The sequence below is a fragment of the Capra hircus genome, chromosome 13, assembly GCF_001704415.2.
Source record: "Capra hircus breed San Clemente chromosome 13, ASM170441v1, whole genome shotgun sequence".
In the NCBI taxonomy this organism is placed as follows: domain Eukaryota; kingdom Metazoa; phylum Chordata; class Mammalia; order Artiodactyla; family Bovidae; genus Capra; species Capra hircus.
The window spans coordinates 22,337,871-22,363,993 of NC_030820.1; the positions used below are offsets into that span (position 1 = coordinate 22,337,871).

Genomic DNA, 26,123 nt, shown 5'->3' on the forward strand with positions numbered 1-26,123 from the left:
AATGTTGGGAGTCTCTTTGCTCTAAGTTTCCTGCAGAGTTATCAACATTTTCCAGCAGTAACCTTTGTAAATATCATTTCAGAAATGTTGGCCAGTGTCAGACATTTGTAGAGTCTTTGCTAGCTCATATTACCTGCTAAAAATGATGGTAATGACTTGAATTTAATGTAGAGTGGTTTAGGTGCTCTCATATACCACAAAACCCTAGATGGTAAAAATTAGTAATTTTCAATCTCTCTTGGAAATTCCTTACTTAGATGAATACAATAATTTAAAAAACTACCTGGTAGTTTTTAAACATTAAAAAAATTGAGGGAAATTTGTCATTCAGGATAATGAATGTATTTCTAATTTTTTTATTATTAATTTTACCTTTGCCTACCATCTTTATAAAATCCATACTTTCTTGCTTTGAAATTGTGCTAACGATGATTTATCCTCTTCCTGATGGTAGTCTTTATGGAAATGAGTTACGCTGTGCTGCTTTGCATTTTGAGCCGGTAGTGTAGTGGGTGGAGTGTGTGATTGAAAAAATATGATGATTTGGAGACTACATCAAGAAATTTGAAGCTAACAGGGATAAATATAAAGCCCTTGACAGAAGGAACCCTTCCTGAAAGAGAATAGGATCTTTGATTCTTATCAAGAGACTAAGGAAGCTAATAAAGCTGATAATTGGAACTGGAAAAGCAGTTTAACTAGTGTGATAATAGTTTGGATTCAGCCAGTGGATGAGTGCACTAGCACAAGAGTCAGAAGGCTGGAGTGCAGGTGTGGCGACCCTTCCTGCCCGTGCTCGGAGCCAGGCCCGGCCAGCACTCGGGAGCGTGCTCCTTCTTGCTCATATTTTTCTCTCTCCTCTCCTGCTGTCAGCTGTTACTTCTTGCTGCCAACAAAGTGTCTCAAGATATTACTTTTTCTCCCTCTTTCTAATTAATTTTCCACTTCTAATCTGTTATATGCTTAGTTGATCTTTTTAGAATTCTGTCTAGAGTAAGAGTAAATTGGCTCTGCAAAGGGCTCTTTTAAGTGTGAGGTGCCCAAGATTTTAAACTGGGTTTCTAGTAACATCTGGTCTTTCTGTTTGTCTCTGGATTTTTCTCATTCTAAGTTATTTTATGAGTAGCTGATTCCCAAGCAGTTAACTTTTGAAGAGGTTAAAAGAAAAGTCTTCCTATCTTTCTGTTGCTGACACATTTTATATATTCTATGCATGGTAAGTGTCTAGTGTGATCTTCAGATTAAAGGGATGACTTAGCTTTTGCTGAGGGCTAATTGATTGTGAAACAGGACTGTATAATCCAAACTACTGACTTTGTATACATAGCTTTAATGAGAAGAAAAGTGAATCCCAGAAACTGACCAATTGAACTTAGACATTATAGTATGAACTATGAAATATACCCTTTGAGACAATGGAAAGCAAGGACAGGATTCTATGTCACGGAGACTATTCCTGTGACTTGTAAAGTCTAGTTTTTATGTTGAGTAAGTTGGCTAGAGGCCAAATATTAATGTCAGGGAATGAGTCTTTCCAGAAGCACAGTTTATTTTCTGTGATATTTTGCTTGTTGTCACTGCTTTGTCGTCTTGGTCTCTTTTGTGCAGTTAAACATGTCAAAATGTTCTACATCTTGTTCTATTGTTAATCAGCTTATTTATATTAAAAACACCTCAATTCTTTGAGATTGTTTTCCAGAATTTTGTTCTGCAATAACTACACAATTATTTCATTTTACAAAAGTTTAAGTTTTGATTTCACTTCATGAAAAAGAAAAATCTGCTTTGAAATGTGTGGTTCTGTTAAATCTGAAAAGTATTTCAGACTAGTGATAGCCTTCTGTGAGTTAGCAGTGTTTTGTGTACAAGAGATTTGCTTCCAAAATGCCACATTTTTGAGGTTATAATATTCTTGGAAAGTGGGAGAAAGTATTCACATCAAAGAAGGCATTTTTATTACATTGGATTACGCAAGACTTTGGCCAGCCTCCTTAGCTTCATCTGTTTAAGGGTTCATTTTCGCTTGTTTGGCACAAGTCCCAGTAGAGGCCTTCAGAATTGTGGTTAGCAACATGAATGAATTACAAACTGTGGACCAGCTCTTCAGTTCGCAGAGCTGGCTTACTGCCAAAAAGACAGTGCCTTATATGGGGTCAGGGCAAAGCTGTGATTCGTTGAGCCCTGCATTGTATAGAAAACATACTTGTGATGCCTGTTTGCTTTCTTTTAAAATAAAAACAAAACAAAACAGAAAAAGCAGCAGGCTTCCAAGTCTATCAAAATAGGAAGTAACAAAATAGTGTGCGGGTTTTACTAATGACAGAGTTAAGCAATGGAGATATGGCTCTGTGTAGTTAAAATACTAAAGGTAGAAGCTGAACCTTTTGGCCTCCTCAGGCAGCCTGTGAGGTAAGAGACTGAAGCATTTGTTAGACATCTGTTGTCTCCCTGCCCTTATTTTCTAAACGGTTTAATAAGATTAAATAACTAGTCATATGTTCACATGGTTACCAGGCCACTGGTTTTGGTATCAAATAGATACTTTGAAATTAAATCATAAATAGTTAACTTTGTGCCAGTTGCAGTGCTCCCTCTCTCTTTTGAGTTAATGTAACTTTTCAGAAACTGGAATGTTGAAATGGTAAAACAAGAATGAAATTTGCAAAGTCAGGAAGTTCTACTTACATTCTTATGTTGAAGAAAATAGTTGTTGCTAGGTCTTTTAGGAAGGAAAGTATTAAGATATTTTATACAATAATTAATTTGTCTTTGTAATTCTTTTCATTTAGGCAAATACCTTATCTGGATCGTCTCTTAATCAGGCATCATCTCATATGTATGGCAATAGATTAAATTCAGCTTCATCAATGGCAGCTCTTATAGCTCAGTCTGAAAACAATCAAACAGGTATGGTCTCAAGAATTTTTAAACTCTAAAATTCTGTTCCCCTCCACCAAACTGATTTTTACCCCCCATCAAGCTAATTTCATTTGAAGAATCTAAAGATGTGGTTAATAAATAAAATCTAAAGGGGAGGATTGTGTGTGTGTGTGTGTACCCCTCCCCTTTTAAATGAAAAGAATTACAGTTGGAAGTAAATAGTATGCTGTGCTGCAAAATCTGTGCCTTTTTTTTACTGTCTGAAATGTAAATGTTTAAGCAGAGCCATCAGCAGGCAGGAATGCTAGTGTCTCCTGTGACTTTTGTGATTGATGTGTTCAGTGCTTAGTTCTGTGCAATGAAAGTAGCATAACACTGGGCTTTCTGTGAATAGCCTCAATCTTTATTTGCATAATTCATGAAATTGCATTACACAAACTTGGTTAAAAAAAATCCTGTTAGAGAATCTCTACAGTGTTTAGTAATCCTGTGAATTTTTACCAGTTGACATTTTGTAGCATTTGCCTCTTGTACTGTTTTAATGAGCCACTGGATTTGCTTTGTTTCATTCCACCCTTAAGGATTTGTTGACATGTCCAAGTAGTCATGCCTGTTTGGGGGAAGGGAATGGGTTTAGCAGTTCACCAAGAATGGATCAGTCATGTCTTTACCCTTCAAGAGTCAAAGGTCACCTGACTCAGAATAAGGGGAGGACGACCTTGAAAGAGGCCAGATAGGGTGATTTTATAAGGAACTCACTGTAGGGGAAATACAAATTATTCTTCAAGCTGAGATATTGGATGTCACCTCAGGAATATCTTTAAAAAATTAATTTCTTTTTGCATACAGAATTCTGTATTCCTACTTGTCTTTGTCCATTTGGTTATTTAGTGTTACGTGTAATGATCCATGTAACATATATATAATTTTAGTTTTGGTGCGTGGCTCTATGTAATACATATGTATTTTATGATTTGTCTTGGAATGTGAAGTGTTAAAATATACAAAGCATAAGGATTTGCTGTGATAAGCATACAGATTAGCTGTCCACAGCTGTGATTCATTACTTTAACCGTAGAAATTAAAAGTGGCTGAGGGGAGGGTACTGCAAATGGAAACCACGCTTCTGTGCTGTAAAACTGAAAGGAATGAAAGAAGGAACATAATCCATGGCCTTCTCCACCCACAAAAAAAACGTGTAGGGACAGCGCCTTACATGCCACACTCCAGCAGTTCTAAACTAGCAACATACTAGATCTTCTACTTTTGTAGTAACTGCAAAGATAGTAGTAAAGGTTTTATGTATGTTTTAGGAAAAATCAGGGCCAGGGCTTAAAACCTCTCATCTAGTGAGAGTCACTTTATCAGCTGTGAAATATTTACACTGCAGATCAAGATCTTGGAGACAATAGCCGTAGCCTTGCTGGCAGAGGAAGCTCACCCAGAGGAAGTCTCTCACCAAGGTAAGCATTATTTGCACTGCAAAGTATCAGCAAAGGAAACATTTTGAGATTTGGAAACTTCTTTATCTCATATCAGCAGAGCTTACATTTGTGAGGCTATAAAATCATTCTGTAGATAAGAGGCATGTCTGGACAGTTAAGAAGAGTGATTCTAAATTAATTTGAATATTAAACATGTGGTTAGATTTCTAAGCTTTATAAAAGACATAGCCTTTTCTTGGATCTCTAATCAATTTGAGCTCTCTTGTATATTTAGCTGCAGGTACTATTAATGTGTTAACTTGGATAATTCTTTTTGGTTATAGAATAGTCTTAAGATCTGTTAAAGCTGCAGACTCCAGGCTTTCAACTTTGGGGTCCAGTTTTAGTGCTGTTGTGGGCTATGTACTTAATCCTTTAGTCTCCAGTTCCTAATTCAGTAAATGAAGTTCTTATGACTTGTCTCTAAAATCCCTCTAAAATTGTTTAAAATTGTTTGAAACAAAGTACAGCAAATATATTATACTTGTTCTGTGAAATTTCCTTGGATATTATATAAGAGAGCTCAGATATCATTTATAATATTAATATATATGTCAGATTATTCTTGCTAACAGGACATGTTTTTATTATTTAATAGGCTGTATTTTTATTAATTTTATTCCACTCTCAACTTCCATACTGTTTTCTAGTTGTGTAATGTTAGAGAGATTCGTCCAATAACCTCTAATGTAGCTATTTTCTAGTGGTGCATCAGTAGTTCCTTTTTTCCTGTATGATCCTTGGTTGAAATAAAGGTCGTATTGTTTTTCCCAGTTGAACTCTTCAGAAAATTAAATATTATTCTTTTGAAACTAGGAGTCTGAAGTACACAGTTAAAACATCGTCAGACCAATCTGTAATTTATGCTGTGCTACTTCTGTACTGTTTTATTCTTTTTTTCCTCAAAGGAGAAAGTTAATGGATTTTTTTGCTTGTATGTTTAGTGGAAGAAGCATCTCTGTGTTCTTATAAATTTAAAATATCATACAGGCAACCCTAGAAATTAGTTAAGATTCCTTAGTGGTATCTTGCTATTGTGTGGTTCTTTGTGTTTTGTTTGCTAAATAGGATTTAACACCAAAAAATGGCACTAAATTACTTTTAGCACATATTTCTGAGTGTATATTATTCTTTAAAAATCAGCCTGGAATAAAATAGCCTAAATTATCCTGGCAATAATGTACTATTTGGGAAGGGACAGGCAGCTGTATGTATAGCACTCAATGGTTACATGTGGAAGGGATAAAAAGACTCATTTGTTTAACTTCTTGTTTGAAGGGATTTTTGTGGCGACGCGTGTTAGGGCTGCAGCAGAATACCAGCAGGCTGCAAGAGGCCCTGAGCTGCTGCCCAGTTCTGTCGCTCACTAGCAGTGTGTCTTTGGACAAGTCACTAAAGCCCCATCTTGTTTCCTCAAATAGAAATAGAGCCAGGAAGGCAGGTTTTGACTTCTCACTAGGTTGGTGTGAAGATAATTATATGGAAATACTTTGGAAACTCTATAGCCCTAATTCATTATGTAATTATAGAGGCCAGAGACCAGAAATGGGCACATTTATGTATTTAAAACAAAAACTGAATGAGAGAACATTACATGTTCATGTTAATGTAAGTGATTTTTGTTTTGGAATATTTAAGTTCTTATCATTTGAAGTACAGATCTAAGAGATGTTAGGAAAAATTCATTTAACTGTATAGTGTGAATCTTTCTAATCCTGTCTTTTTCCCTTTTGTCTTATAAAGTTGCATCAAGTTCTTTTATTGCCAGTTTCAGAGATTATTAGTAGTATATTTATATTTTCTAGTGTTTTTTACTTATCCTATATGCCAGCTATTCCCCCTTGGTTGTTACCATTTGGGGAGGAAGGATGGTAATTACTAATTTTAGGGTAGATTATTTTATCATTTTAGCCTAGATAACCTGGTGTTAGAAAGCTTGTACAGGAGAAGAGTCAGCATAAGGTGAGAAATGTGATTATGCTTCCCTTAGAGGGTCCTCCTCCTGTTTAACCTGAGGATTAATGTTTCCAACAGGTCCCCTGTAAGCAACTTACAGATCCGCTATGACCAACCAGGCAACAGCAGTTTGGAAAACCTGCCCCCAGTAGCAGCCAGCATAGAGCAGCTTCTGGAGAGGCAGTGGAGTGAAGGACAGCAGTTTTTATTAGAACAGGGCACTCCTAGTGACAGTAAGTATTCTCTTCTTGTCTTTGAAGGAAGAGCAGTAGATGGATGGATGGATAGATGAATATTCAGGTGGACAGATGTAGAAGTCACACTTTGTCAAGAATAGCATTGAAATTATGATGTATGTCTTATATAATATGGTGAGAAAGTGTAATGTAGTGGCTTAATAGAACAGAGGCTACAGTTTTACCCCTTGGGCTTGAATTCTGTTTTTACCTGTTATTAGCAGTGTAATCTTGGGCAAGTGTGTTAATGTCAGTATGCTGTAGTTTTCCATTTATAGGATGAAAATAATAATGTACCTATATCACAGTATTGAGGGTTAGATAACATAAAAGATAAAATGAACATTGCTGGTTTGTAGAATTCACTGGTTCTTATTACTTTTTATAATTATTAATATTAAAATATTAGTACTTTGTTTCTCCATTCTACTTTGTTCTAATCAGTTAAGTTTTACTAAAAATATGAGCTGTAGCTTCTTTTAGCTTAATTGTTTAAATAAAACTTGCTCACCACTGCAGAATTTATTTTTAAAAATGTGTGTAGTCAAGTAAGGCCAACTCTCTTGATTTTATAATTTGGATGGGAAAGAATAAGTATTAAGTTACACATGTATACTATATATTATTTATATAATTTACTTGTTAAATTATGTAGTGTCTATTATATATACGTATTTAGTATCTTTACAATTTTAAGGATCTATCTGGTGGAAATAATAGGTGTTTTATTTTAATTTTTTTCTAATAATTTGAGGGGGTATAAGCTTTTGCTTTTTTATTTTTTAAAACAAAACAAAATATTTTGCTTATTATTAGACAGGTGCTGTAAATTTGGTATTTTTATGAATGGTGCTCTTGACAAAAAATGCTAATTGTGAGAAAATTCATGCCGGGATAATCCTTTAAACATGATAGCTGGAGGACAGGTTTAGCTTAGTCCTATTGCATCTCATTTGGGTACACTAAGGGATCTGTGTGGGATCTTGAAGAGAAGGGATAAAAGTTAAATCCTTGGGAAATGACCGTATGTGTCTGTACCAGTAGAATTGTGTCTTCTGAAGGCCCTGAGGGCATGTTAAACAAATACAACTTTTTAATACATAGAACTTTAAAGTGTCCATCATCATGGCATCTCTGCTGTCCGTTGAGAGGTTCGAGCTGTGGCAGGGATGGAAAAAGTATTTGAGGTGGTGAAACAGGACAGCCGTGTGCAGAGGATGCACCTTTCCTGGGAGCCAGGAGTAGGGCTTTGATGCGCACACACTGCTCCCTGCTGGGCGTGTGTGGATCCGCAGGCTGAGCGGCTGGGCTTCCTCGTCCAGTGTCGTTGGGTAGCTTGCTTAGTTTAACCAAACAGCAAACAAATGCTTGTGCTCTTTATTTGTTTTGAAGGATATTGGTGTGTGTGATTCTTTGCCCTTTAACAAATGATTTTAATGAAAAATCATGGCGGGCACTTGGAATTTTTAATTAAGTTTTTATTTTAATGAAAATCAAATGTTCTTGTCATTTTTATTTGAGAATGGAAATTACCTGAAGTAGGTTTGGGTGTTTTTGTTAGTGGCAACAAAGTTTCTACACAGTACATCTTGGAACAATATCCCTTTATGCTTATATAGGTAGAAATATATTACTATATATTTGTATCTGTATATAAATTTAGAAATAGAACCTAGTCACTTAGAAATGCTTTACAGAATTTCTGCTTTTCTGTTTTATTTCTAAAGTTATTGACACAAGTTCATAAAGTACTTAGTCCTGTGTGTGAAATTGTGTTTATTCAAATCTCTGCTAGTTTTAGGGATGCTGAAGTCATTACATCAACTTCAGGTAGAAAATCGAAGATTAGAGGAACAGATTAAAAACTTGACTGCCAAAAAGGAACGCCTTCAATTATTGAATGCACAGCTCTCAGTGCCTTTTCCAACAATAACAGCAAACCCCAGCCCATCTCATCAAATGCATGCATTTTCAGCACAGAATGGTAAGTGTGAATTTATTGTGGATCTAAGGACAGTAGGATGGACTTTTCATTATCTTTTTCATAATAAGTGAATAATAAGTGGTCACCAGGTATATGAAGACGTAGAAGAGGAATAATAGGTTATTTTAGAGGAGCATAAAGAATCCTGTTCAGTGTTCAATTTGAATTTGCTCTAACATCTTTAGTACAGAGTTTAATGATAAAATTTAAGTATATGATGATATCTATTGATTTAAAGCCATGATATTCAATAGAGATATAGATTTTTTCATTCAGATTGATCTTAAGAATCGCAAGGCTTAAAATTTAAATGTTTCGGATGTGGGCTTCAAACTAAGCTTTTAGACAAACCTTTAATCTTACATGTAATGTAATTCAACAGGTAAATAAGTTTCTTTTTGTCTTTTTTCTTTCTAGCTCCTACTACTGATTCCTTGAACAGCAGTAAGAGCCCTCATCTTGGAAACAGCTTTTTACCTGATAATTCTCTTCCTGTATTAAATCAGGTAATTGGTATGGTTAATTTCATTTGTGTGTTTTACTTACAAACAAGAGTATGCCACATTAAATGGTTTAAAATAATTTTAAACCGTTTTGCTGTGTTGTTTACAACTTGGTTCCTCTTCTTTCTTATGTTAGGACTTAACCTCCAGCGGACAAAGCACCAGCAGCTCATCGGCTCTTTCTACTCCACCTCCTGCCGGGCAGAGTCCAGCTCAGCAGGGCTCAGGCGTTAGTGGAGTTCAGCAGGTCAATGGTGTGACAGTGGGGGCACTGGCTAGTGGAATGCCGACTGTAACATCCACCATTCCTGCCGTGCCTGGAGTGGGTGGAATAATTGGAGCTTTGCCAGGTAACCAACTGGCAATTAATGGCATTGTAGGAGCTTTAAATGGGGTTATTCAGACCCCTGTCACAATATCCCAGAACCCTACCCCCCTCACCCACACAACTGTACCACCTAATGCAACACATCCAATGCCAGCTACACTGACTAACAGGTAAGAAACTTAAGTATCTTTTGCAGTTTTTAGAGCAGCATGGTACCAAGCTATCCATGCTTTAGTTAGGGATGTTTTAATGTGTCCCTTATAGATGTGCTCTAAGAAAGTAAAACCCACAAACTAAATATATTATACCAGGAGCCATTTATTTTTGACACTTTAGTAATTCAGATTAAATACAAAGTAAAATCATTTTTAGTAACAAAGCATAAGCATTAAATATATTCTGTACTGAAAATTTCAGTCTTGATCTGTAATGTCTGTTTTAAATGCTATTTTTCTTAACCTCATGTATCAAAAATTCTGGAGCAAAGTAATATTGTAATGAAGATCACATATGAATGTTGGTTTCTTAAAATTCAGCTATGTAATTTTGTTAGCTTTGTAATCAAAGGTTTTGATATAAGATGAAGGTCAAATATTTATCTTGAATTTCCAGGGAGTGAGACTTGCTGTTTCATTGTGCTGGAATTTCATTTGAATGGCAAAGCCATGTTGTTATTGCACATACTTTTGAGGAATAAATCATTTTAAATGGATTTGTAGTGGATAGTAGCAAACTGTTTCTTCTGGCTCTCTTTTCGTTGGTGCTTAATTTTACTGACAGTTGGGACCATAAAAAAAGTTTAAGTTAAATCAGTTAGCAGTATGTTTGGATTCTTTGTTTTAATCTGTGGGTTAAATTATCCTTGAATGATTGAAAATAAAGTATTACATGTACATATAAATTTTTATTCCATTAAACAACTTAGTACCTGCTTGGTTTACAATAAAAAGGGAACCAAAACATTTATTGACAATGTGAATTCTTGGTTATCTGTATATGTGCAGAGAGAGAGAAAGAAGAGATTTTTACATCGTTGTTTTTCAAAAAGTGTTATGGTTAAAAACTTGACTTGTTAAACTTATTAAACATCAAATTGAGAAGTTCTTTCATTTTACATTAAAAAAAAAGAGGTTTACAGTAGAAAGTAAGAATTTTCATCATTTTTCAGTGCCTCAGGACTAGGATTACTTTCTGACCAGCAAAGACAAATATTTCTTCATCAACAGCAATTCCAGCAGTTGTTAAATTCGCAACAGCTCACACCAGTAAGTTCTTCCTTTTGATAATATTTGATCTTTAGTAGGAGCAAGTGATCAAAGTTATAATAAATATTCAGTGTGTAGGTATAGATCACCCACTTTGTGAAGTGACATGGTCTAGTCTATGATACCTGCAGTGATATTAATTATATGGATTCTTCAACAGGTATTAGAACATTATTGTGCTGCTCTTATAGGCTCTGGTGAACAAGACTTGTCTTTTCATGTAACTTCATTCTGATAGGGGAGATAAACATTAGATGCATATTTTTTGATAGTGATGAGTACTAGAAAGAAAAACGAAGCAGGATAAGGGAATAGAGGACAGTGGGGGGAGAGCCATGGTAGATAGGATGGTGCAGCCACTGAGCAGATGACTTCTGAGCACAGATGTAAATAAAAGGTGAAGGAGCATGACTTTCTGACACAGAGGTAGCAGAGAATGTGCACTCAGGGCTGAGGGGCTAGAGCACCTGTGCTGCATGACTGGGCTGGTGTGGAGGAGAGCAGGCAGATGTGGGCTGCAAGGTCGTGGGCTGCTTTGTTTGGCTGTCCATGGTATGGGGTTTAAATTTATCCTAAGTGTGATGGAAAGCCGTTGGTGATTTAAAAAAAAACAAACAAAAACCTTTCTTTGTGGAAATAAACATTCAGGTGTACCAGTGGTAGAGAGTATGGTATACCAATTGCCTAGCTTTTATAATTATCCCCATTTAAAAGTCTTTTCATATATCCTCATTTTTTCCTTTCGGGATTTTAAAGAATTAAGTGTAGGGTTTTGAACACAATAGTGACATGACAGTAAGTTACATTTTAAAACATGAGTTTAGCTGCTGAATGGAGAACAGTGTGTGTGTGTTGGGGGGAGCAGGGCTCTGGGGGTGGTCCAGGTGCTGCTGATTTATGAGAGCAAGATTAACATGGTGAAACTGTCTAGAATTGTGTATTTTGAAGATAGAGCCAACAAGACTGGTTTGTTGGACATTTACTTAGATGATGACTCTTACTGAGATTTGGAAGATTAGGAGGAACACCATGTTTTGGCAAGAGAACAGGAGTTCTGTTATGGACATGCTGATTTGAGGTATCTGTTTAGATGTTCAGGTGACACAGATTAAGCAGTTAGATGAGTCTGGAGTCCAAGGAAAGGATGAGGTTGGAAATAGGAGCTTGGAGTCATTGCTGCATATGTGATGTTTAGATTCACATGACTTGCTGAGGACAGTAGGGAATGAAGACTGATGTCTTCAGAGGACTGGGCTCTGGGCATCCTGAAAGAGGAGAGTAATCCAGTCAAGGGTCTTGAGGAGAGAATGAGGGGAGAGTTAGAACAGAGTGGTGGCCTAGAGTCCATGCAAAGAAGCTTTTCAAGACAGGGAGGACTCAGCTGAGTAAAATACTCTGTTGAGACAAGTAAGAACTGCCTGTTGAAACTACGTGTCTAGAACTCTTTGAGAATGTGATTTTGGTGAGAAGTGAAAAGCTTCATTGAGTGGTTCAAAAGAAAACAGGAAACACAAATGGGGCACAGGCCACTTGAGATATTTTACTGTGAAGAGCAGAGAAGTGAAAGAGCAGTTAGCATTAGGAAGACGTCTACGGGCGTCTTTCTATTCATTTTGAAAATAACAGCATATGTGTATGTTTTTTTGATTGATTCATCTTTGGCAGCACTAGGTCTTCGTTGGCCTGTGTGGACTTTCTCTAGTTGTGTCGAACGAGGGATCCTCTAGTTGTGGTGCCCAAGCTTCTCAGTGCGGTGGCCTCTCTGTTGTAGAGCGCAGGCTCTAGGTGCAGAGGCTTCAGTACTTGCATGGGCTTAGTTGCCCCGTGGCATGTGATATCTTCCTGGACCAGAGCTGGAACTCATGTCTTCTACAGTGGCAGGCTGACTCATTACTGGACGGCCAGTGAAGCCCTCTATGTATGTTGATGGGTGATTTTCTGGTGCAGAGAGGGGAGGGGTAAGGCCAGGGCAGCAGAGTGCTTCAGGAGGGAGCAGCTTCACCTGGTAAGAGGGAGGTGCAGAAGCTGTTAAGTGCAGATAGGAAGCTGAAGAAGCCCACTTCTGATGTTTTTCATTTTCAAATGAGAAGTATAAGTAAAGTCATCAGCTGATGGAGATAGGGAAATTGTGTTCAGAGGAGAGAAAAGGTGTGGAGCAGATATCTTGGAGGAGGGGTGAGAGAACTAAGGTACTTTATGTACCGGCTGTGTCTTGCACACCTCACTGAGTTAGACTAGGAGGACGTTCCTTTAATTAACTCAAGGTTTCAGCCTTTGTAATTTCTTTCTAAAATAAAACCCACCGACTTTCTTGCTTTAGTCAAAAATATATTGAAAATGTCTGTTTTACAATTCTGGATCATTGTCACTGTTCTTAAAGTGGTATGAGGATAGATTACATATAAATTCTTCAATGCTTACACTAAAATGTGGTCTTGTTTTCTTATCTCTTGCCACATCTTATTATGAAGTACTGAAATTTCAATTTATTGGGGGTTCTTCCTATTAAGATTTTATTCTAATAGTCACATGTAGGTGTCTTGTTTCTGGAATGTGGTTGATTAAGAAATTTTTAGCACAAATCATTGCCCAGAGTCCATGAAGACTGAGTGGATTAGACTTGATATTTTCTTTCGCCAGCCAAGGCTGTGGGATGAGGTTTGTTCATTGATAAGCATTGAACTTCTTGTAGGCAGGAATGGTCCTGTGCGGCACCTCCCCTCTCCCACTTTAAGAACAAACTGTTGCTGGACCCTCCTCCAGGTACTGCCTGTGCTCAGCCCGGACCATTCCCACCTGGCATCTCCCCTGGTAATGGCGACTGTTCCCAAAAACTCTTCTCTTCCCCTTGCTCCCAGGATCTTGGTTTTCTTCCTACCTAATTGGTTCTTCCTTTTTAGCTTCCTTTCCTGGGTGCTCCTCTTTTTCTTAGTCCCTCTCAACTTCATTGGATCCTAGAATTCAGGATCTCCTCCAGCCAAGTGGCTTTAAAGACTGTCTGTGCCAACACCGACTTCTCCAGACCAGGCCTTTCTTTGGAATTGGAAGCTCTCATATCCACTGCTTCCTTGGTGTTGCCTCTTGGCTCTCTTAACAGATGGTGCAGGCATACCATGGCCACACTGAACTGCTGGCCCGCCACACGGTGCCCCCACCGCAGCTGATGCACCTCCGTCCTTCCAGCTGCTTCAGTCAAAAATCCCTGCTGTTTTTACTTCACCCCTCTCTTCTTCTGACACCTCACATTGAATCCATCAAGAAATGCCAGGTCAAGTTGTGTCATTCCTCTGCTTCGTCTGCCTTCCGACAGAACTCTGAGAAAGAAGAGCCAGTGTTCTCAGCCACACTGCAGGCCCTCGTCCTTCTCCAGCCTCCATCCTGCTCACTCCACTCCAGCCCCGGTCTCCTCACTTGCCCTGGGTCATGCTAGCTACACCCACAGGGCCCCTCAGCACTGGCTAGCATTCTCTGTGCCTAGAACTGTCTGCCCTCCTCCTTACCCCACCCAGTCCACATAGAGAATTCCCTCATCTCCTTGCACCTGTAACCAAGTGAGGGCCCCCTGAAACCGCCACACACAATAGTCTCTCTCACACTACTGTTTTGCTTGACAGGAATCACATCCTAACACTTCTTCTCCCTAGAACAGTGCCTGACAAATCACAGTAAGCATTCAGGAATGCTGGAAGGCATGGTATGATAACCACATCAGGAGAACAGTCTTTCTGTTGGCATGAATGAGAACTTTAAAAGTTAAAAAGTTGGTGCAACAGTAATTGCGGTTTTGTTGAACTTTACTGTTTGATATTGGAATACATTCTTAAATGTGGTTATGTTCTACATCATTTTAATGAGTATTTCTCGCTTTATGGTTTTTTTTGCTAATGACTTATTACTTGCTGTTTATTTTATATTTATTTTAGACTATGGAAATGATGTTAGACAAAAAGCAAATTCAAGCAGTTTTCTTATTCAAGTTCAGAATGGGTCGTAAAGCAGTGGAAACAACTCTCAATGTCAACAACGCATTTGGCCCAGGAACTGCTAACAGATGTACAGTGCAGTGGTGGTTCGAGAAGTCTTTCAAAGGAGATGAGAGCCTTGAAGATGAGGAACATAGCAGTCAGCCATCAAAAGTTGACAACGACCAGTTGAGAGCCAACATCGAGGCTGATCCTCTTAAAACTAAACGAGAATTTGCCGAAGAACTCAATGTCAGCCATTCTACGGTTGTTCAGCATTTGAAGCAAATTGGAAAGGTGAAAAAACTCCATAAATGGGTGCCTCATGAGCTGACTGAAAATCTAAAAGATTGTTGTTTTGAAGTATCATCTTCTCTTATTCTATGCAACAGCAACAAACCATTTCTTGATCTGATTGTGATGTGCAGTGAAAAGTGGATTGTATATGACAATTGGCAATGACCAGACCAGCTCAGAGGTTGGACAAAGAAGAAGTTCCAAAGCACTTCCCAAAGCCAAACTTGCACCAAAAGTCATGGTCACTGTTTGGTGCTCTGCTGCTGGTCTGATCCACTACGGCTTTCTGAATCCCAGTGATATCATTACATCTGAGAAGTATGCTCAGCAAATCGATGAGATGCACCGAAAACTGTAACACCTGCAGCTGGCAATGGTCAACAGAAGGGGCCCGGTTCTTCACGACAGCGCCCAACGGCACATCACACAACCAGTGCTTCAGAAGTTGAACAAATTGGGCTACGAAGTTTTGCCTCATCCACCGTATTCACCTGACCTTTTGCCAACCAACTACCACTTCTTTAAGCATCTTGATGACTTCTTGCAAGGAAATGCTTCCACGACCAGGAGGCAGAGACTGCTTTCCAAGAGTTCATCGAATCCCAAAGAATGGATTTTTATGCTATAGGAATAAGCACGTTTATTTCTCGTTGACAAAAATGTGTTAATTGTAATGGTTCCTATTTTGATTAATAAAGATGTATTTGAGCCTAGTTATAATTATTTAAAATATGTGATCTGAAACTGCAATTACATTTGCACCCACCTCTTAAAATAACTTTTAAAGTTCTCAGAATAAGAACATAATAAAATAACTCTTCATGTTCCCAGAATTATAGGATGGATTTCCCCATGCAATGATTTCTAAAGCCAAACACAGATCACCGTGGCTTCTCTAAGTTGCCATTTTCCTTGATTCTCGTGTACAGTCTCATTTGAATAGGGGTTCTTTTGCTTGTTCCATTTTGAAAATAAAACCATTCCCTGATACTGACATTTACAGTAGATGGTTATTGTCTAGTGCAGTGTGTTTTTCCAGATGGGACTCCTGTTGTGTTTCTTAGTAGTATGACTTTGACATCACTTCAGTACCTAGTATCAGAATAAAGAAGAAAAGAGACAAGGCAGGCTGTCCTGCTGGCGTATCTGGGCTGGGAACTCACCCCTCCCGCGTGTTCTTGCTTAAGGAGCAGCACCAGGCACTTCTGTACCAGCTGGTGCAGCAGCACCACCAGCAGCAGCAGCAGCAGCACCACCAGCCTGACCTCCAGCAGCTGCAGATCCCGGGGCCCACGCAGATACCTATCAACAACCTGCTTGCAGGCACGCAGGCGCCTCCACTTCACCCAGCCACCACCAACCCGTTCCTCACCATCCATGGTGAGAATGCAAGCCAGAAGGTAACAGTAAGTATCTGTTTTGTTACAGCTAGTGAAATCACAGAGCCAATTTTAGTGATTAGAGATGACTGTCTCTCCGGCCCTCCCCTTCTTCCCTTCCTCCCTCTTTCCTTCTCTCTCTTTTAAAATATATTATCCCCCAGATAATTTCTTCTTAAAACCAGTTGTTTCAGCAGCTGTATATTGTAAACACGAAGGACCTACACCAATTTATATATCCCCTAAGTATATCAGTTTGAATTTGCATATAAGGTTGGAGGGCTGTTTTATAATTCACCAGTTTTTCAAAATGAAAATATTTTGGTATAGTAAGTGATATGGGACAGTCCAATCAAAAGATAAGAGTTGGTATTTTGAGAATCTTTAAGTGATTTGTTTAACTACAGAAATAGTCTAGATAATTTAGGATTATTTTTATTGTTTTGCTCAGATGTGCTAAAACTGAATTATACTTACAGTAAAATTAATATATAAATTTTAGGGCAATCTAGTTATTCTACTGGATAGAAAGTAAATCATAATCACAATTGTAATGAAATTTAAATTCTTAATCTTATGAAAATGATAGCAAAACAAGGGGTGCAGGAACAGTATCCTTATGCTTACAGTGCACACATTTTAAGGCTGTTTCTTTCTATTAATTCTCCTCTGCAATCAGGTCTACTTTACTGGAGTGTAAATGTTTCCCCTAAATTCCAGTTGAGGGCAGAACCCTGTTAGAGGAAGGATATTGGGATATAGAATGGAGACTGGACACCAGGAAAAGGAAGAAGGGAAAGAATGAGGTGGGAGACTTGGCAAAAACGGTGTTCAAAGTCACAATGTTTGCTCTTTCCCATTACTTTGAAACCTTGCTCTTTACTGTGCTTTTAGTTTTCAGAAGCTTTAGTTTGTATTTAGTAACAAGAATTAGTTCAAAATAAAGTATACTGGTTTTCATTACCTCGTCAATGCTTTTTGTTTACCCTACTGTTCTCTGACTTCCTGATTGTGAATACTGTCATTATCATTATCAGAAACCTAGTTTTGCAGACATGGAAATTTCATTCATTCTGTACTGATTTAGATTTTTTTTTTAACCATTTTTTGCTCTAAAGTTTTTTCTTGTGTTAAAAACAAAAAGGTTATACAATATGAAATGTATTTTAATGGAAAATCATGATAGTAAACACTATCAATATTAATTACCTAATGTAGAAAAGCAAGTCTGGGAAGTAATGAGTATCCCTCTATGTGACAGGCATCTTTATTAGAGACAGTGGTATATATGGTTCCAGTCTTTAAACTATTAAAAACCCTGTTTTTTAAAATAGGGAGATTGAAAGAGGTTAAAGTTCAAAGGACAGATAGCATGTATGTGGTATCAGAACCCATGACTCCCTTATTTGTTCATTTTCCACACGACTGTATTACTACTACCATGGAAAAGTCCGTTTTGGAGGGATGATTTCTACTTTTCATTCCTTATTAGTCCTGCCTCAGAGGAGTACTTCTGTCTTTGTGTACTGCTGAATTTAATATAAAGCAGCTGAATGTTTATCAGTATTTTCATGTCTTTACATTATGCTGAAAAGTAGCCATGCTGACTTGTAGAAAAAAGGAATAACCATATATACTACCTTTTATCTCAGTTATAATTTCAGTTGAGTGGATTGTTTCAAGTATGGGCCAAAAATTTCTTTAGCTAATGCAGTTGATTTTGTTTGTTTTAACCACAGAGACTTAGTGATAAAAGTGGGCCTGTTGCTCAAGAGAAAAGTTGACACTTGAGAAAAAACCATCTAGAAATGGCCTATCCTGCTGTCCTGGCACTTCATCTGGCTGCTGTTGCAGTCCTTTTACTACACCTATGAAGAAATGCAACAAAAAACCAGCTGCACGACAAGGGATTAATTGCCACAAGAGCATTCTTGTAAGGCTTTGGTTGATGTTGCTTTGTTGCACTGAAATGAAATTCCCATATCCCCTACCCCTCTCCCAGATTTTTTTGAACTTGGAAAGAAAATTTAATGGCTAACTTTGGTCAGTGAAATAATTTACATGGCAATGATTTTATCAACCTAAGAGAAATTTAATATAGTTGGTGCACAACTAATTTTGATTTTAAATTGCAGAGATGACTAGCAAAACTAAAGACTCATTCCATTTATAAACCATTTGATTTTATTGTACCAGTTGGAACATGAAATATGATCTTTTGTTTGGGTTACAGTACATTTGCTCTGTGAGTCAAACCTTAAAACAAATTTCAAGGAACTGTTAAATTTCTTCTTCTAGAGTTTGATTGGTTAAATATTACAAATAAATAGGTCATCCACTGGGACTTGGCAATCTTTGTTATAAAAATTTCCCTTCTAATGGGATTTGGCCAATTTTGGTAATCAAGTTAGCATGGTAAATGTCTGCTTCTGCTAAAGGTAATTTTTTTTTGCTAAATGCTTTTTCTTTAGTGTTAAGACCTACTCATATTTTGAAGAAACCTCGAGTTAAGTGAGCTCTAAGGCTGCTGGGGAAACCAGCTCAATTCAAAATGAAAGAGGGGCCACTCTGGAAACTGCTGGTAGGGTTTGGCCTGAATCAAGTGCCTGTTAGTACCTGCCTTGTGCTGAAGTGGCTCTGGTCAGCTGAGTAGCAACAGCAGCCTTCCCCATGGTTCTGCCTTTATTGAGAACTTTCTATGCCACTGTAGATAGCTCAGGCGAAGCTATTACCTGGGTATTTATCCACTAATGAGTCACAAGAAAAATGTGTGGATTTGGTAAGAATTTTCTTTTTTTCTTTAGACAACTTCTTGTTAACAGTGATTTCAAACAAACAAAACAAGATACAAACAAACCCCACCACAGCAGTTCCTGAAACAGGTGAAATCTATGTTACACCCCTTCCACGTTGGGTAGCCCCACTCCTGGGGTAACTGTAGCAGAATATAAATTAAACAATTGGGGATGTAATCATTGAACTGCTCTTGAATGTGTGAATTATTAGTGGAAAAAAGACCCAGATGTAATTAGACCTCCACTGTGTACTTAGCTGGAAGAACATGTTAATTCTGCAATATGTCTCTTGGTTAAACATTGCACAGTTCTTACCTCATTTCTGTAAATAAGGTTTTGTGAATCTGTTTTGTATTGTGAAAAATTCATAAGATAACATTGATATTTTGATTTGTAATATTTCTAATTGGTAGATTTAATTGAAAAGTAAAATTAATTTATTTTTATATGTTCAGGGGAATTTTAAAGAAAGTCAAATCTTTTGTAGATAATTAAAAAAAAATCGGTGTGGTTTATTTTACTTATTTAACCCACTGGTTGTTATTCTGTAACAATTTGTATAAATGGTAAATTTTGAATGTGTTGTTATTTTACTTAGATGTAAAATTCCACATGTATTAAAGAAAATGTACAAAGTTTTTGTTAATAAAATTTAATAATGTTTATAACTCTGCCATTTTCCCCCATTTTATTAAGATATAATTGACATCAGCATGGTATAAGTTTATATACACCATAAAAATTTGACTTACATATATTGTGAAATAATTGCCGTAGTAAGTGTAAACATCCATCTCATACAGATACCAAAAAAAGAGAACAGCAAAAACAGTTTTTTTCCTTGTGATGAGAACTCTTAGAATTCACTCTCTTTAACCACTTCTCTATATATCATGTTAACTACAGTCATCATGTTGTACATTACAGCCCTAATACTTATTTATCTTATAACTGGAAATTTGAACTTTTTGACCACTTTTGTCCAATTCCGTCCCCTCACTCCACCTCTTTTCTGTGAGTTAGATTTTGTTCTTTTAATAAGATTCCACATATGAGATCGTACAGTATTTTGTCTTTGTTTGACTAAATTCACTTAGCAAAATGTCTTCAAGGTCCATCCATGTTGTCATGATAGCAGGGTTTACTTCCTTTTTATGGCTGAATAATATTCCATTACACACGCACACATGTACATAACACAGCAACTTCATCCATTAATGGGCATTTAGATTATTTCCATGTCTTGGCTAATATGAATAGTGCTGCTATGAACATATAAGGGTATAGATATCTCTTCAACATAAGTGTTTTTGTTTCCTTTGGATGTGTTCCCAGAAGTGAGATTGCTGGATCAGATGGTAGCTTGATAATAGCCATCTAACAGGCATGAGGTGATAACTCATTGTGGTTTTGATTTGCATATCCCTAATGATTTAGTGATGTTGAGGAACTTTTCAAATGACTTTTTATGTATCTGTTGGCCATTTGTAGGTCTTTGGAAAAATGTCTGTTGCAGTTCTTTGCCCATTTTAAAATTGGATTTTTTCCTCCCTATGAAGTTGTATGAGTTCTTTGTATATTTATTAATCCCTTATCAGATACATGATTTACAGATATTTTTTCCCATTCTGTAGGTTGTCTTTTCAGTTTGTTGTTATATCTTCTTGATGGATTGACCCCTTTTTCATTATATGCTGACCTTCTTTGTCTCTTTTTAGTTTAAAATCTGTTCTGTCTGATATATAACAACCTCTCCCTGCTTCTTTTTGGTTACTTCTGCTTGAGATGTCTTTTTCCATCCCTTCACTCTCAGTTAAATATCTCAAAGACTAAAGCAAGTCTCTTGTAGGCAGCAGCATATTGTTGTATCATTTTTTAAAAAATCGATTCAGCCATTCTTTTGTTTTTATTGGAGAATTTAATCTATTTTTGTTTACAGTAGTTATTGGTAGATATGGACTTAGACTATGGCCACTTTGTTGATTGTTTTCTGGCTGTTTTGTAGACCCTTTGTTCCTTTTTCTTTTTCCTGCTGTCTTGTTCTGTATTTTGAGGTCTTTGGGGATCAATATGCTTTGACTTCTCCATCATTTTCTTTTTGTTGTAATTACTACAGATTTTTCTCATGTGGTTACATGAGAATTATAACACACCCTATTTTAAACTGATAACTAAACTTACACAGCTTAAGTCCTCAGCTTCACCCTTTTACTTCTCCTCCCTTCACATTTTACTGATGTTACAGTTTACATATTTTTCATATTGTGTATCCAATAACAGATTTTTGTAGTTATGGTTCTTTTTACTGTTTGTTTTTTAACTTTGAGTTGTAAGTGAATTATGTGCCACCATACTGTATTACAGAATCTACTTTTGAATATATGTTTACAAATACCAGTGAATTTCATGCTACCTTCTTTTATTTTTACAATGTTAGTTAGCATCCTTTTACTTCCACTCAACTCCCTTTAGCTTTTCTTGTAAAGCATGTCTCCTGGTGATGGACTTCCTCAACTTCTGCTTGTTCAGGAAAATGTTTATCCGTCCTTCATTTCTAAAGGACACTTTGGCTGGATACAGACTTCTTGGTTGACAGTTTTTTACTTTCAGTATTTGGAATGTATCACCCATCTTTCCTGGCCTGAAGTTTTTTTTGGGAAATCTGCTGATAGTCTTAAAAATGAGATTTCCCTTGTATGTAACTTCTCTCTTGTCTTTTCCAAAATTATTTGTCTTTGACTTTTGATATTTATAATGTGTCTCAGTGTAGCCCTGTTTAGGTTCAACCTGTTTGGGGTCTTTTGGACCTCGTGGATCTGTTCACACCTCTCCCCAGGTTTGGGAGTTTTTAGCATTTGAATATTTAGCATATTTGAATATGCTTCCTGTCTCTTTCACTTTCTCCTGAAATTTCCATAATGCAGATGTGGGTTCTTTGATTGTGTCCCACAAGGCTTTCTTTACAGTTTTTCACTTTTTCCCTTGTGTTCCTCTGACTGGGTAATTTCAAATATCCTGTCTTCTAGGTCAAGATGATTCTTTCTCCTGCATCTTCATCTTTTTAAAGCTGTTGAATCCTTCCATTGTATTTTTCAGCTTTAGGATTTTTGTTTTTAATGGTTTCTATTTCTTTGTTGAACTTCTCATTTTGTTCACGAATTGTTTTCCTAATTTTGTTTATAGTTTTGTGTTCTTGTAGTTCCCTTAAGGGGATTATTCTGAATTCTTTGACAGTTCATGGATCTCCATTACTTTAGTGTCAGTTATTAGTTTACTTTGGTGACATCATGTTTATGTGAATTTTTGTGAGTAAATGGGCTTGTCTTCCAGGTTTTACAGGTTTGTTTTGGGAGAGACAGCTTTTCACCAGTCAGCTCTGTTGAGGTTTCTGGATGTGTCTGCTGGTAATGCTTGTGGGCAGATGGGGCCTGCTATATTAGTGTCTGTTTTGGGGCAACACCGCCCCTGCCCAGAGCCCTGAAAGGTGGGAGGGCAGGGGTGGTGTTGCTGCTGAGAAGTCTTGGATAGGAATTCTGGCTTGTTTCCTTGCCCTAGTAAGGCTGTAGGATGGGCTTTGCTGTTGCCTAAGACCTCTGGTCAGGTTTATCCGGCTATTTGAGACTGGGTACTATACACAGTAGTAAGCAGAACTCCGAGTTAGCTTCCCTCTCTGGCGGGCACCGTTGTTTAGGCCTCCTAATTAGGCCAGACGGCACTGAACTCCCGGGGAAGACAGAGAAGCACGGGCCGTGCACTAAGTGCCACTGTAAGCATGGCTCTGGGGTGGGCCGCCTACATCCCAGGATGGGATGTGCTCCTGTTAGGCTCCCTGGGTAAGCGCTTGTTCTTGGCAGTGGGTGGGGATACAAATTGGTTCCCCTGCCCAGGCAGAGTGGAAGAACTAGCTCCAAGACGGTAAGGCTCTTGCGTTCTTGACTTAAGCCCACCTGTGTCTCAAGTTCTCTGGCTGAATAGGGCCACTGGATGTGTTCAGCAGAACTCGGCTTGCCCAACTAGGCTCCAGAGTTGCTGGGCTATGCCAGCTTTCCTGCGTTCTCTTCACGCTTTCTGGGCAGGTGGGCCGGGGAGCCGCTCTCAGCAGTGGGCGGGGGGTGAGTGAGGGTCCGCTCCGCTGGCTTCCCAGCATCCTCTCTGGTGGGCGGGGCTCTGAGTGAGCTCGGGCCTGAGCGGCGGGAAACTGACTCCAGGCCCTGCGTCCGGCTCCCGGCCCTGCTTTCCTCGCCGCCGCAGGGGAGTGGAGGTGCCGAGAGCCACTGCTCCCTGGACTCTGCAGGTAGGAGCTCAGTTGGCCAAGGCTGGTTGTTAGCCCCGGTGCCGTCTCCACCACAGCGGACGAGGCGTTGAGGCCCTCAGATTCCCCTGCTCCTGAGGAGGTGGAGCTGGAGTAGACGTTCCTGTGAAGCATCCCATGGTGCCCGGGTGGAGGCTGGGTATCCACCTAGGCTCCCTCGGAGGCGCAGGGTGCCTCTGGGTGGCGCTGTGCTGGCCCTGAGGCAGTGGCCGCACTTTCATTACTCGTAATAATTAAGGCCGGTGGTGTGGACGGAGCTTCAGCCTCAACCCCTTCCCGCCAGGTCTAGGGTTTTTAGGGGCGTCTTGTGAGGACAGTGAGGTCAGAAGGCCTTGTGTCACCTGCTTGGTGACGTCTATCTTGTTTGGAGAAGATGAGCTCCTGACACCCTGGTGCCCTTGGAGTGGGTTGGTTCCAGGAGACTCTGGGTGCTTCGTGCTTTGGTGTCGGTGCGGTTGCATCTTGGGGTTATTGAATCTCGGGAGTAGACTCCATGCAGCGTGGAGGGCAAACCACCCTGCGGCCCGCGGGTTAGGTGACACAGTGTCCCGCAAACCACCGGTGTAGAGAGGAGGGAATGACCGCAGTGGAAAAGACAGGAAAAGAAGGCACATCAGTAAAGCTGTATTCGTACTTGGTAAAAAGTGAGTTCTTTTTTTTTTTACACAGTTAGCTTTAACCAGAGGCATTTAAGTTAAAGAGAAACTCGTGGTTGCGGGCTCTCAGTGAGCATCAGAATCACCTGTGGTCCTTGCAGAGTCCTTTATCTCAGACTTACCGAACCACAGTATACTGATCTGTGTAGAGTATGCTGGTCTGTGTAACTGGGTCCTGGTTGTTAAGTGTTGAATGAGTAAGGAAAACCGGGTTAGGCTTTTCACTTTATTAAGGAGCACATTTTAGGTTTCTGGTACACAACTGGAAAATAATTACCAGATTCTGGAAAGTCTTGTCCCTCCCAAGACTGAAGACAGGAGCTCATTGGCAGCCTCCTCGGTTTTCACTCTGAGTCATTGACTCCAAACAAAACATCACTGGCCACCTTTTCATTTCTTGTATAAGAAATGAAATATATATTTCATTTATACACTTACACTTGCATTTATATACTTATATATACGTGTAGTCACTTGTCTCGGCTGTTTGTTTGTCTTCGTGTGGTTCTTCATGCTTTAGTCACTTTAACTTATCTGAGGTTCTGGGTAGCCTAATTCGACCCCTGCAAATGGCATGCACCTGGGCTGCTGCTCCCTGCTTCCCTGTTGTTGAGTTTCATTCTGAGAAGTTTCTGAGCACCTGCTGCTTATTGCCCACCACAGACGCTTGGGAAAGGGTGCTCTGCGTGGACGTGGGGTTCTGTGGGCTGGTTCCCAGCGAGACTTCTGTGCAGGTGTGCTTGCTCATGGGGTCAAGAGCAGGCATTGGACATGAGTGCCCAGAAAACAAGTCTCCATGCTGTTTTCTTCAGCTCTCATCAGCCGATCAGAAGATGAGATAACCACTGACTCAGGATGCTCCCCAAGACAGAATGCAGAGCCCTTGGCATTGTAGGCACAAGTGCCTTACAACTAAATGGAACTCTGCTTTTAAAAGTAGGGGATGGACTTGTGTTTCGAATGTGAACACTCTTCAATGAGACAAATACCATTAACCTTAAATTTACTCAGTGAAAATGAAATATACATTGATCATGCCAAGTTTTGCTATACATTAAAGTAGGCTTTTCCAAATGAAATAGTTGTGAACTTTTGCAAACATTGGGAAACCACTAGATTTTTCAAGTAATTTTACCTTGTTAGGAATTCATGCCAGCTGTTCCTCCACTTAACAGTCCCATCCCTCACCTTATTAGTGGCATCAAAGGAAATGTCTCTTTCTTACTGATAAGTGAATGTTGACGATCCTGTAAGTTCAGTAAGGACTTCTGTGAGCTGTCTTTGGTCACAGTTCAGGCTTGGCAAGTTTGTGCTTGGAGACAGCCTCCGTGGTGCCGGGACACCCTCACGGCTGTGGCCCCTCTCTGGCCCCAGACCCCTGGCTGCTTTGGGCCTGGTGCCCCACAAGGACGCAGAACTGGGGAAGAGACAAACTGCCAATGTTCCCCAGCGTGTACATCCACCTCCGGGTGCTGGTAAGTAACACTGTTAGGTGTTAGGATTAATACATTTTTTAAGTGACAAGTTATCATGACCGCTTTTCAAACAATTGCAAGACTTGACTCTGCATCAATTCCCAGGCAGCAGCTGGGACATCTCCCACTCGCCCTTCCCGCCCCCCACCCCCTGAGTGCAGGGCCTTGGAACTTGTCACTCTCTCCTTACCAACCTGACGGCACCAAAAAATTGGCATAGTGTTACCGACCAGAGTTCTTGGCTTCCTTAATCATTAGAAATTGATCAGAGGCCAGACAGGAAATACAGGTGAGGCTTTACTGGGGCCCCTCTGTAGCTGGGGGGATCGGGGAGGGACAAACAACAGGTTCCCTTGCTCCCTCACTGAGGCGGGGTGAGCTTGTTTCTTACATGGGGTGAGAGTAGGGGTGATTTACATGGTTTGCCAACCCCTTAAATTGTGGTGTGTGCAGGGGGCATGCATAATACTCTTCTTTTGCTTCAGGAACCCTGTTTTTTGTTCCTGTTTCTTTAAAAGTGGCCGTTGGGTTTTTTGATCTCTTTGTATCTTTGGGGTCCAGAATTTGTCCTAACTGCTCATGCACACACTCATTTTTAGTCCAATATAGTT

At 39.1% G+C, this 26,123-nt stretch overlaps 1 protein-coding gene across 11 annotated transcripts in view; it reads left to right on the top strand.

Moving 5' to 3' along the window:
• The window catches only part of MLLT10 (myeloid/lymphoid or mixed-lineage leukemia; translocated to, 10), a 213,050-nt gene extending 193,311 nt beyond the window's left edge, over positions 1 to 19,739 (top strand). For 8 of the 11 annotated variants that reach the window (XR_001918993.1, XR_001918987.1, XR_001918990.1 and 5 more), the window contains 9 exons: positions 2,790 to 2,907; positions 4,271 to 4,343; positions 6,399 to 6,553; positions 8,352 to 8,540; positions 8,958 to 9,046; positions 9,180 to 9,541; positions 10,540 to 10,636; positions 14,560 to 16,295; positions 18,014 to 18,087. Coding sequence is in view for 3 of the 11 variants with exons in the window: in XM_018057078.1 (XP_017912567.1) it covers positions 2,790 to 2,907; positions 4,271 to 4,343; positions 6,399 to 6,553; positions 8,352 to 8,540; positions 8,958 to 9,046; positions 9,180 to 9,541; positions 10,540 to 10,636; positions 16,083 to 16,301; positions 18,014 to 18,058 (1,347 nt within the window). In the remaining 8 variants the exon portion in view is untranslated. Of the gene's footprint in view, positions 1 to 2,789; positions 2,908 to 4,270; positions 4,344 to 6,398; positions 6,554 to 8,351; positions 8,541 to 8,957; positions 9,047 to 9,179; positions 9,542 to 10,539; positions 10,637 to 14,559; positions 16,302 to 18,013 lie in introns of all 11 variants that reach the window. The other 3 variants (XM_018057078.1, XM_018057079.1, XM_018057081.1) reach the window with 2 other exon arrangements.